Genomic DNA, 12,886 nt, shown 5'->3' with positions numbered 1-12,886 from the left:
GTCAGAAGGAGCAGTGCAAAACATTCATTGTTTAGCACTATAGAAAAAGCAGAGCCTGCATATATAAATAGCAAATATGGCTACCCCCATATTTACAGTATATATATATATATATATTTAGAAAAAATATATACAGACAAGAGTTTCTAGCAGATACATTTAACATTTGTACATTGTACAATTTAACAATTATGCATAGATAAATAAAACTTTGAAAGATGATACATTTCAATCTATTCATAAATATACTATTAGCAACAAGTCATAGTTTGCAGAGGATTTAGGAATTTCTAATGTAAAGGGACTTGATGACAGGAACACGGCAGAAATCCAGGGTACAAAAGGAAGAGAAACTTAAGCATAGTGCTGAAACCCAAGAAAGTAGGCATGGGGTCAGAACTCATAAGCACACTTCACAGTTTTTTTTTAACAGATGCCCTGTGCACTGGTTATACCATTATCAGTGCCTTAAGGGTCACAATCCATCTGCTAATGTAACCTGTAGAGCAGATTTGCATTTAGAAATTTAAATTAGCCCTTTTATTGTCTTTATTAATAATATGCAAAAGTGATACTTGGAGATTCCAAACTTGACAAAGGATCTATCAGGGTCAAAAACATAGATACTTTTAACAGTGGAGTTCTGTTTTTGCTTTACTCAATTTATGAAGTCAATATAATTGATGTGTTCAATTTTTTTAAATTTAAGTGTCTTGTGTGTGGGCCACTTTTACATTGAATACACAACAAACAGACAGGAACAAATGGAATCATAACTAGGAGATTGGTCAACTAACTCTAGATAATGAGGGCAAAGCCCGAAATGGCCAAAAAAATTGAAAAGATGAGACAGAGGTAAAGACAGACAAACAAAACAGTCCAGATAGAGAAAACACCAGACTAGAATTTTTTAACCAGCAGTAAATTAACTTCAAAATAGGCCCTCAATTACCTCTCTAGCTGCAGGAACTGTGAAGTGAATCATCCTCAAATTTCAAAGCAGAACTGAAGTAATTCAAGTCTGCACTCTCAGCAGCTCAGCTCAAACTGTTCCATCTTCCATTGGCACCTGCTCTGTGTCCACATTAGAACAGTGGCAGTCGACTTACTAAATACAAGGGATCTCAAGTCCCCTAATGCTTAGCTGGCCATACAATAGCTTAGTTGTTATTCATATGTTTTTTAGGCTGCTATAGTGTGCTCTTAACAAGTGGTCTGTAACAGAAACTCAAGTCTAGGAGCCGATTGATTCAGATCCTGGGCTTAGTGCTGTCATTGACAATCAGCATTTCTGGTGTTTATAGCCCTCTAAAGCTGCTGGCATTTAGTGTGCAGCACACTGTTCTCCAGACTATAAAAAAGGCTCTAACGCAATGTGGGATGCACATTAAGCACCAGTGAGTGGGACACCTGTTGAGCACCAGTGCATTTGACATTATAGGGCTAAAAGGCTGCCCAGTCACTGCTGAGAGGATGAGCTGCGCTGGCTTAAAGAACAATTTCACTGCCTTTCCCACAGTGCCTGCACAGTAGAATAAGGACTTTTAAATATGTATTACATTAAAAATATAAAAAAAATTGATTGGAGAGATAAAGTAAAAATCATTGTGTCTAGTTGTTATTGGTAGAATGGTCACTAAACAAAACAGCTGTATGATACAAAAATAGCTTAAACCCTGAAGTCATATAATTTGATTAATTTCAAAGAAATCCATGTGATAATTTTAATTGAGAGAGTCAGCTTTCACACGTAGTATTATGTTCAGACTTTATGCTGGTTTTTGATATTTGCAAAACAGCACAGAACAAAATAAGCAATTCTTTCAATATAGAATTAAGCCTCATACACACTCAGATTCAGATTTTCTGCTGATTTTTGTCTTCAGATTTACCAAAACCATGTAGTGCAAGGGCCTGCCTGATTGCATACAAATTGAAATGCCTGAGGTTTGACCTCATATTATTTGGCTTTGGTAAATCTGAACACAAAAATTCAGGATAAAATCTGATAGTGTGTATGGGGCTTGGCTGACATAAGGATTGCATACAATAATGTACTATAATTTGAAAGGAAGAGGATTTAAGATTAGAAGTGAAGTGTGGAGCATCCCAAAAGACTGGTGTGCATATATGCTTCATACGTATTCTGACTGATAGGGTGAGAAGGTACTGTAATCAGAATTCCAACCATTGTAGTACAGGTAGGAAGTACAGGTAGGAAGGGAGAAAGTGCAGATCTTTTTCCCAACTTTAGCTGAGAAAAATCCCAACAAAATAGTATGCTCCTGTTGTATACATTACCCTGATTAGATTGGTTTATATTTATATTGCTTTATATTGAGTGATTGGAGATAGAATCCTCCTGTTAGCAGCTGTTTATGAAGTATTTAGGTCAGTGGAGAGTTTTCTTAATGCCAATGCTGCAATGCTCTGCTACTTTTAAAGCAATGCACAGGACCAACTATCTTGTAGCTAGCTAAATCATTTAAAACATTTTAACCCAAAATATTAGTCATTTCAGATTTAAAATATAACCAGTGTACAGTAGATATACAGTCAATTAGGTTAATTGACATATTACTGAAATAAACTGACAATAAATCTGACTGGAAAGTCATTACATATATACCTAGTTAGAACAGGCAAGTAATACTTTTTGACAACGTTTGCACTACAAGTTCATATTTTTGACTGTCCAGCTAGGTACAGTGGGCAAAGAAAAAAGAAAAGAAAAAATAAAATAAAATAAAATAATCACATTTTTTTATGTTTGTTATTTCATTTCAGGCTTTGCGGCCTGAAATGAAGACAAACACGGTTTTTGTTTTATACAGCTGTATTTACTCTATGCAACTTATAACATCCAAGATATAACACCAAAATGTCAGCAAAAAAAAAAAAAAAATGTAAAAAACAGAATCACTGAGTTGGAAAAAGGATCACCCCCTCTTAAAATCAACTCAATCAGGTGTAGTTAATCACCTTATCAATGGCACACAAAGCCATTAGACCCTCCCTGAATCAGGATGTCACTCCAAACTGGATGAAAGAGCTAGGAGGAAACTGGTCAGAGAGGCTACCAAGTATGCTCTGAAGCAGTTGCAGGAATTTGTGACAAAGAGTGGTCATTGTGTGAATGTGACAACAGTATCACAAATTCTCCACAAATGTGGCTTGTATGAGAGGGTTGCAAGAAAAAAAGGCACACCTCAATAAAGGCCACATTCAGTCATGACTGAGCTTTGCCAAAATGCACCTTGAAAATTCTGAGGCCACATGGAAAAAGGTGTTATGGTTAGATGGGACTAAAATTGAATTATTTGGCCTCAACACCAAACAATATGTCTGACGAAAATCCAATACAGCTCACCATTCAAATAACACCATTCATAAAGTAAAGCATGGAGGTGGTAATATCCTGTTATGGAGGTCTTTCTCTGCAGCAAGGGGTGGAGCACTTGTCAGGTTAGAAGGAAAATGGATGGGGCAAAATACTGTAAAAGTCTTGAGGAAAATCTGCTGCCCTCTGCCAGAAAATTTGAAGCAGTTTTACCTTCCAACATGACAATGACCCAAAGCACACAGCAATAATGACCACACAGTGGTTGAAGGAGAACAATGTGAATATCCTTGCATGGCCTAGTCAGAGCCCGGACTTAAACTTCATTGAAAATTTGTGGAATGACTTGAAGACTGTAGCCCACAAACTTTTCTGTTAGAAAAAAAAGGTTGTAATTAAAGCAAAAGTTGGTACACAAGGGGGTGATCCTTTTTCCAACTCAGTGATTCTGTTTTTGAATTTCTTTAAAAAAAATTCTGTCATGTTTGTGTTATAGCTTTCACTTGGATGTTATAAATTGCGCTGGAGTAAATACAGATGGATAAAACAAAAAATGTGTCTGCCTTCATTTCAGTCTGCAAAGCAACACAATATGATTATTTTAAAGGGGGTGATTATTTTCTATATCCACTGCATCTAAATTGCATTACTAAGACACGCATTACTTATCCCGTGCCTGTGTGAGGTTCTATGTGACATATGCACTGCTTCTGAGACTTGTGGAAGGGTCAGAGAAACATTACTTTTAGTCACCTGTACTATATTTGAAAAGATTTGCTGCTGATTACTCAATGGCTGGACGGATTATCCAGTTTATAGTCAACTTGTGAAAGTTGCATTTGAAGAAGCTCTCTTTACGGTTGGTATATAAAATTCAGCCTACTTAAAGTATATAAGCATTCCCTTCTGCTATTTTATCTAATCCATTTTATTTGATGTTAACTTGTTATGATGTGCTAGTATAACAGCTGTAGACTTTCTGTTTCAGAGGGACACAGGACACTACGCAATGACTAAGCAGGTAGCAATGCCTTCAATTTTGCAATTCCTTTAGACAGGTGTATACATTTCCACCTTAATCTTTATTTTAAATTCACATTGTATGTTCCTGTAATTGGATTATCCAGCTCAATAGGAACAGAATTTTTATTTTAGTTGAAACAAGGACCAGTAAAGCTTAAATAAATAAGTTCATATTGGGAACAAAATGGTATAAAAGTTTTCTGTTATGAAGCATGCAATGTGTCTTTAAACAGCCACCCTTTTTCCAGCAAAATCTGAAGGCTTGGACATTTATGTATAGATACAAATCTAATACATAATGGAAGATGTATAGTCTGAAAACTAACATCCTCCATCTACACAAATATACTTCTGAAAATGTATTGCACTAAACTAACGAAACACGTTAATCTCTCTACTGCCATCCTCAATCGTCTAAGTCATGCATGATAATGAGCACCTTAGCCTGGATCAAATGAAATATATTTCTATCTACTTCTAATTCAATAAACTTTATAGCAGACTACATAGGAAAAATGTGGATTCATTAGTGAATAAGCCTAAGCTCTGCTAACTCCAATCATACAGTCATGGGCAAGCAAAAATACATATTTTTTCATTTTCTTTGCAAAATGAATTGTCACTTAGCTTCACTTTGTTCGCTAAGTTACATGAACATTCACTTGGTTCTACTCCTTTCATTTTAATGAATCACTGGCATTTTCTTTTAAAGCAAATGAGATGTACTGTAAATGGATACATATACAACTGAAAAGTTTTTACATGGAGTTAAGTTGCAAAGTTTTTAATGTTTTTAGAACAAAACAATAAAAGATTGGTGAATAAAGCAGTGCAAAGGTAATGGGCAAAGTACACTAAACTCACAGCAACCAACTGCAGTTCCAGATTACTGTTGTCAGATGGTTTCAAAGAGTAAACAAGAATGATTTTAAAAGTGTAATTATGGTTTGTTGCTATAAGTTCAATCACTGCATAGTAACATTACTAATCTTATTTATTATGAAAGCATATAGTAGATTGCTTGCATTCATTGTGCTAGTTACATATCTGCAGTATACTCTGTAACACAGCAACAAAAATTATTCTTAGGCCCCTTTCACACTGAGGTGCTTCTAAACTGCCAGTAAAACATTTGAGAGCTTTTCAGGCGCTTTTGAAAAGCTTTCCATTCATTTCAATGGAAAGGGGCATTTTTTTCACTGCCCTGCCAGCCCACTGCCCCAGTGTGAATGTATTCATTGATTTTAATGGAAATAAGCTTTCATGAGCTTTTCAAGTGCTTTTTTTTAGCATGAAAGTGCCTGAAAAGCGCCTCAGTGTGAAAGGGGTCTTAGAGTACAATACAGGCATGCTACTCATAGGAGAATACCACCTAAAAAGGAGAAGCCTGTTTTGGATAGGCCTTCCATGTACAACCCAAGTCTTAAATAAAAAATCCAAGTTATATAAAGTATACTATTAATGCTATTCACTATTCAATTAAAATTGTGCAAAAAACTGTACAACCTGTTGTTTTGTGCACAGTTAAATTCTTGGAAATTACAAAGGATAGAGCCCAGTGTCTTGACTTTTTGTATGAGCAGCCTTCTGCTTGTGGGCAATGTCAAGATCAAAATTAGAGCCTGTGTGCAGAAAGAAAGTTCATAATTTATTGGTGTGTGTGGGGAACTAACAATTAGACCTGTAAATGTTATCCCCAAATAAGTCAGCCTTTGCCACCTCCTCTCTACTTCAGTCCCACAGGCCGAATCCATTGCTGACATATATTGCATGTTTCAGAGCTGTCCTCCTTAATCCAGTTGTCTATTAAACGCTTCACTGACCTGCAACCCCTGATATACACATGCTTTTTCAGGTAAGTAGTGAAGGAAAGATAAGAAGGACAGGCTTTGAGCATGCAAATTCAAAATTAAGTCAGTAGTGCCATTTCTATCCTGGCAGGTTGCCTTTAAAACCATGTACAGTACCCGTTTTTGTGTTTTATATATTTCTGTAACACGTAAAAAAAAAGTCTGGTCATCTCAGAAACTCACTTACTTAAAGTAGAAAAATCTTGTTCTCAAGATTTTGGTGGTTCTAGACTCTACTGGTACAGGAAATCTAAGAAAATCACTCTTGGATAAGCAGCACTTCACAAGTCTATAAGATTAATATCACAAATATCTGTAGTTTAACATTTAAAGCAAAACACAAGGCAAACATCTATATGCACAACTGAAATGCATAAACATGTTAAAAAATAACTGTGAAAAGAAAAAACTGTGTTTAGCTAATGTTGTAATCAAAGCACCCTTGCAAGATCACATAGTCAGATTCTTTCTCTAGGCCAGTTTTTCTCAACCTTTTTTTCAGTCAAGGCATCCTAAAAAAATGATTTACTATCTTGAGGCACCCCATTCTAAAATGTAAAAAATCTAAATTAATTTCTACATAATGCAGCAAAAACAATTGAATACTGTCTGCGATACTTTTTTTATTCGCACTAACATCTACATTTTTCAGAACAGGTTTTTGAGTTTTTGGGGTGCATCCCCTTCCTCAAGGCCCAAGCAGTACTGCTTGGACCTTGAAGAAGGGGATACACGCCAAAAACGTGTCCATAAATCTGGAAGTTAATGTATTCCTTTTCTTTTTGTAACAAGTGCACTAATACAACTATAATGACCTTAAACAAAATGCAGCAACATCCACACATGTAGGACACCCAGCATTAGAGTTGTCTTCCAAAGCAAATATACCTTTGCACACTGGTACTGACTAGTATTCCAATGTTTCTCTTCTCCCTCCGTTTCTCTCCTTCACCCAGCTAATGTGACCCCAGTGTTGAAAGAGAGGGGCAGGGGAGGGGCAAACAAAGATGCTGTGTAGGTGGATGACCCCCAGTTATCAACCAATGACATCATTGGTCGTTAAGATGCTGGCGGCTGGAAAGCTGTAATGATGCAGAATGAAATCCAATGGTTTGTGTAACTAAAAAGCAGGCTTATCCATCTGCTGTCTTGCATACAAATTTTGGGCAAGTTTTAGGCATTTTGCCAAGGCACCCCTAAAGAAGCCTGGGAGCCTGGGCACCCTGGTTGAATAAGCTGCTTTAAACCTATCTACTGCAAACAGCTTAGCCACCAACTTGCTTTCATCCTGTGACAAGACAGTGAAGGATAAGCAGCATATTAATGAGGTAATCACTCCTGTAAGCATGTTCAGATTGTTGACTGACGGAACTGTGCAAAGCAATGGAGAACAAGGTGGTTCCAAATGCTGATTCTTTGCAGTATGAATATTGAAAAATCCATGATATCTGTGAAAACAACATTTAAATATCTTTCTTATTCATCTATAACTGGAATAAATGCTGTTTTTTTTTATATTTTCCTGGAGTTCAGCTATAAACAAAAGGCATCAAATCTATCAAATATTTCTACTGCTGGGAAATGGTGGCATGCACCTAAGATGTAATAATGATGTTTAAACACAAACTGCTCTAAAACAATGTGATCTTGCTTCATGTAGATTTCTCCAGGGTTCTACATGGATGGCTTTAACCAAAGACAAATATTCAGTAAAGTGCAAGGCCAAAAATAATATATGTGCTCTAAAAAAAAAAATGCTGCTGAAAGATCCCTAGACACATAAGATGCTGACTTTAAAATGAATATTAATAAAAAGTATGAAATGCTTGATTTATAATGGTATATCCAACTTACTGTATACTATTTAACTGCATTGGAAACACCATTGCATGTTCAACTAGTAACATGGCTGTAATTAAATACAAACTGCATGCAGAGAATTATCCTTGGAACTTAACATACAGAACTAAATCATTATAGCATAAATATCACAGTCAAAGCCTATGTTCATTTACTAATCCACATCTGTCTTCTTACAGGAAAATATGTAATGTGTAAGAGGGGTATTTGTTTTCATTCTCATTTGTGGATCAAAATACTTAAAGGAGATGTCATCTTAAAGGTCATTTTACTGATCACTGAAAATGTTGATGTACATTTAGATCATTAATTAACAATCATACCACTCTACTAATAATGTTTATTATATTAAACCCCATTAATTTGATTAATGATTGATCAATAGCAGCCATACAAGAACATCACACTGCTAATAAAATATAGGAGACATGAGATTCTGGGAAGTATGAACAATGCTGAACATACAAACTGTGTTTGCTAAACTGTGGCACTGGCAAGGCTATAATGTGCAATTACCTGTCCTTTACTATTTACAGTAGATAATAATTGAAAGAAATGTAAGTGTCACTAGGGAAGCCTGCCCAACTAAGGTTACATATAGTCAAAATATAGTGCCCTTTTGGTGATGTGACCTGCACCCTCTTAAAGCAGTAATTTAACATATTAATTGCACTGTTGGAGTTAGAAATGCCTTTCGAGGCAAATTCTTTTTTATAGAAGATTTCATAGAAAGCACAGCACCAAAAAATAGAATGTAGACAACATGAAATTAATACTGGTACTTACTTTTTTGCTGGTCAGTGAAATTCTGATGTAAAAAATATAAATAAAAATGAAACGAATGGCAATCCTTTAAATATTTCATCATTGCCGGAGACAGGGAAAATACCATTGTAAATGCTTGACCGTCTTTCCTTTTCCTGGCAGACGGGGTAATGAGCCAGCATCATTTGCCCCTCCTCGAAGATCCGCAGGGAACAGAAGAGCAGTAGACAGCGTAGCTGATGGAACGGAAGAAGATGCAGAAATTCGAGATGCAGATTACAATGGAACCAAAGGAAGCGAATAGTCTTACTTTTTGTCACCTCATGTGCCTCTGAACTGTATCGCAACTCTATCCCCTTCAATCCCAGAGTCGCCTGTAACAGTGTTTCAGGCCTCTCTGGCAGTGAAAGGAATTCTGTCTAGCGCACTTGCACCAAGATGGCGCCCAATTACTGCAGCACAGTACCCATGTGGATGATCATCTGCCTTCTTCACATCAGCTATCTCAGTGCTTTGTGAGAAGCAGCCACAAGTACACATGTCACATTAAAGAGGATAAAAGTTTGGTCCTCCATTTTCCAGTAAAAGCAATGGAGTGCTGAACTTCATAGCACCTATTGATGCTATTAGTTTCTCTCTCTGCGGTGTTCAAACCATAACATATACTAAACAATTTAAAACAGGCTGGTGGCAATATGCAAAGCATGTGGGACAATTTTAATAAGAAAGTATCCCGCACTTTTCACTGGCTGACACAAAGAATAACATAGATTGTTGTATTCTACGTCATTTTATGTTCAAATGGGCCAACTATTATATTGATGTTTACTTGCTCAAGATTTTTATTTTAATTTTTAAAACTTTCATACACTAAGTGCCTTTCTGATCACCAGTATTAAAGATTTGTGTTTAAAACTAAATCCAAATGTATACCACTGTTTGCTACTGCACCCTAATTGTGCTGAAGTCACAACCACTGAAAAAAATATAAAGCACAAGAGAATAAATTGTAGAGGCCCTATGTATTAGCTGCACATATTTATAGGGGTATGACTAAAGACAATGTTTGAGAGATTCCTTGACTTTAGGAATGAAAGATTCATAAACCAGTCCATTGTATTACTAATTGATATTTAAATGCAAGATTTCTGAATTTCGCTTCTCTAATAAAAAAAATCAGTTTTATTGCATCTTGTGTGATATGTTCAATGACAGTGGTACCTTTTGAAAGCCAAGATCTCAAAATTAACAGAAAAATGTTACAGGATACCATGTGTGCTGTAATCAGGTAAGTTGTCATGCACAATTTAAATATATTTTCATTAAAGCATTAAGGAGGCTATAGACTGTAATGTAATTATGACAGACATTGGGGGCTTTATCACCATGAAGATATAGTAAAACATGGTGATGGAAAGGATTCTCTCATTGCATGTCATTACAATTAATGCTATTGGTTTCTTTTAGTGTTTACTGCACAACACAGATTGAAAAGTTTAAAATAGGCATATGGTAATATGGAAAGTATACATTTTAACATTTTTCTGGCTGCCAAAATGAAACTGATTGTTTGGATTCATTCATCCTGTGAATAATAAAAATAATAATCAAGCCACAGTACCCAGATCAAAAATTAAGTCTTTTGAAAGATAAGAACTTCAAAGTAGTTAATGTAAATGTAAAAAAATAAAAAAACAGGTTTATACTTACCGGCCCCAATCCTCTTCTCTTGTCCCCTGCCTGCGCTTCTGGCTCCTCCATTCTGCTGAATGCCCCCATAGAAAGCTGCTTTCTATGGGAGCACTGATGCAGCCTGGCTCCAGAGTCGTGCGTCTATAGCCACAGACAGCAGGACTCAACCCAACCCCTGGTCACTGGATTTAATTGACAGCATTGGCTGCCTCAGCAAAGACAGTGAGACCAGAAAGTGAGGGGACAGAAGAGCTGCTGATGTGCACAATGCTGAATTGAATGAGGGCTCAGGTAAGTTAAAGGTGGGTAAGGGGGAATACTAATGTCCAAACATTTTTTACCTTAATGCAAGGAATGCCTTAAGGTAAACAATGTTTAGGCTTTATAACCACTTTAAAGTCAGCAGCTACAAACACTGTAGAGAACACTTACCTGTCCAGGGAGCCTGTAATGTCGACCCCTTGAGGCTGATTCGTCCACCGGCCATTACAACTAAGGGAAACTGGCAGTGGAGCCTTCATGCTTCACAGCTGGTTTCCTACTGCCCATTGCGCAAGTCGCGTGGTGCTTTGTGAATGGCCACCTTGTCTTCTGGGGCACACACAGGTCCCAGAAGGCAGTGGGGAGAAGGAGGCAATTATGTACTTTGCCGCGGCCGGGCTAAGACGGAAGTACATTTAGTACTTCATAAAAGGTAGGAAAGAAGAAAAAAATAAATATATCTATAGCCAAAAACAAGGGGTGGAGAGGTGGTCTTTAGTTTAAGACCACCTTGTAAAGTTGGGTGGAACTCTGCTTTAAAGGCAATAAAAGGAACATTTCAGCATAAAAATATGGGTGATGCCTTTGCTAACATGTGCTCCTAGGTTGTCATACATATTATTTCTTCAGTATTTGGTCACTGATGTGGAACAAGCATGCTTAGATATTAGAACACCTAATATGCACATGCTTAATCAGTGACAAAATAATGAAAGAACAAGGGTAATAACCATTGAGCTTGTACATTCAAAACTAAGGCAGCATTAGCAGCTGTCATATATATTTTCCAACACATTCATTTTACGCAAGAGAGAAAGAAGTGATATGATTTGTTGAGCTAAAATAAAATGGTTAAGAGAGACTTTCTGCTGAACAATTTTAAGAGAAAACTGTAAATCCCCTTCTGCAGAGGTTCACCAGCAAATTAAAGAGCCATTTGAATAGGAATTTGGGGTGTTCCAAGATTTCTTTACAAATCTTTAAAGACTTTTTTTCATTTGAATAGAGTAAGGAATGGTTAAGATCTGAAGAAAAACAATAAACAAAGTCACTGCACAGTGAAAACACCTTAAACCCTTCTTAAATTAGGCAGCTGAACACAGATTAATTCACACAAATCTAGTGCAGAAAACGTAACAAACAATTTTTCGCAGCGCTCTGAGTGAGACTACCTAACCATAAAATTCCCAGTACAAATTTATACCAAATGGCATTTATAAGCTCCAAAAATCCTTCTTTCACACACCACGTGCCTTGACACAGACAAGTGTACATACTCACCTTCCACAGACCTCCACACTATAATGCCGTGTACATAAGATCTGATTTTCCGTTGGAGAAAACTTGGATGGTTTTTCCAACGGAATTCTGCTCAAGCTTGCCTTGCATACACACGGTCACACAAAAGTTCTCTGAACTTTCAACCGTCAAGAACATGGTGATGTACAACATTACGAATAGCTGAGAAGTTCAATGCTTCAGAGCTTGCGTCGAATTGTTTCCAAGCATGCGTAGGAATTTTGCGTGTCAGAATTGGTACAGACGATCGGAATTTCTGATCGTAACTTTTTCCGACCGAAAAATTGAGAACCTGCTCTCAATCTTTTGCAGGAATTCCACCAGCAAAAGTCCGATGGAGCATACACACACGGTCGGAACTTCCGACCAAAAGCTCACATAGGACTTTTGCTGGGGGAATTTCCGACCGTGTGTACGGGGTATATGAGGTCTAAGTGCACCAGTTGTACAGACACTTTCCATCACTTCTAGGGACTCCACACCTCCAGAAGGTCACCAGATGTTTCCATACTTAAGACAAAAAACTTTAGGCAACTCACTAAAGACTTATTGGGACTTTACATTTCTGTCCTATTGCATTTTTTTCACTGAATACACTTTTGGTGTTATGTTCTTGGATTTTTTTTATCACATTATTTGTTGGTATAAATTTGCAATGGAAATAATTTGGTTATAGCACTGCGCAAAATAGTTTTTTAATGGTTAAGGCCTGTCTTTTCTTTTGCCATTTGTGTTCCACTGGGAAGTTTCTTCTCTTTACTCGTTTTGATGGCAACTTATAATTTTGGGATCTAGA

At 36.8% G+C, this 12,886-nt stretch overlaps 1 protein-coding gene across 3 annotated transcripts in view; it reads left to right on the top strand.

The window, feature by feature from the left end:
- The window catches only part of LOC143924551 (myosin-11), a 141,661-nt gene extending 131,633 nt beyond the window's left edge, over positions 1–10,028 (top strand). For 2 of the 3 annotated variants that reach the window (XM_077448926.1, XM_077448925.1), the window contains one exon: positions 9,001–10,028. In XM_077448926.1, coding sequence (XP_077305052.1) covers positions 9,001–9,142 — 142 coding nt within the window. In that variant the 3' untranslated portion in view covers positions 9,143–10,028. Of the gene's footprint in view, positions 1–4,328; positions 4,362–9,000 lie in introns of all 3 variants that reach the window. The other variant, XM_077448927.1, reaches the window with a different exon arrangement.
- Positions 10,029–12,886: the final 2,858 nt, after the last annotated feature.

The sequence above is a fragment of the Lithobates pipiens genome, unplaced genomic scaffold, assembly GCF_037356315.1.
Source record: "Lithobates pipiens isolate NorthernLeopardFrog02 unplaced genomic scaffold, aLitPip1_a1.2 Scaffold_22, whole genome shotgun sequence".
In the NCBI taxonomy this organism is placed as follows: domain Eukaryota; kingdom Metazoa; phylum Chordata; class Amphibia; order Anura; family Ranidae; genus Lithobates; species Lithobates pipiens.
This window is presented reverse-complemented; position numbering and strand designations above follow the sequence as displayed.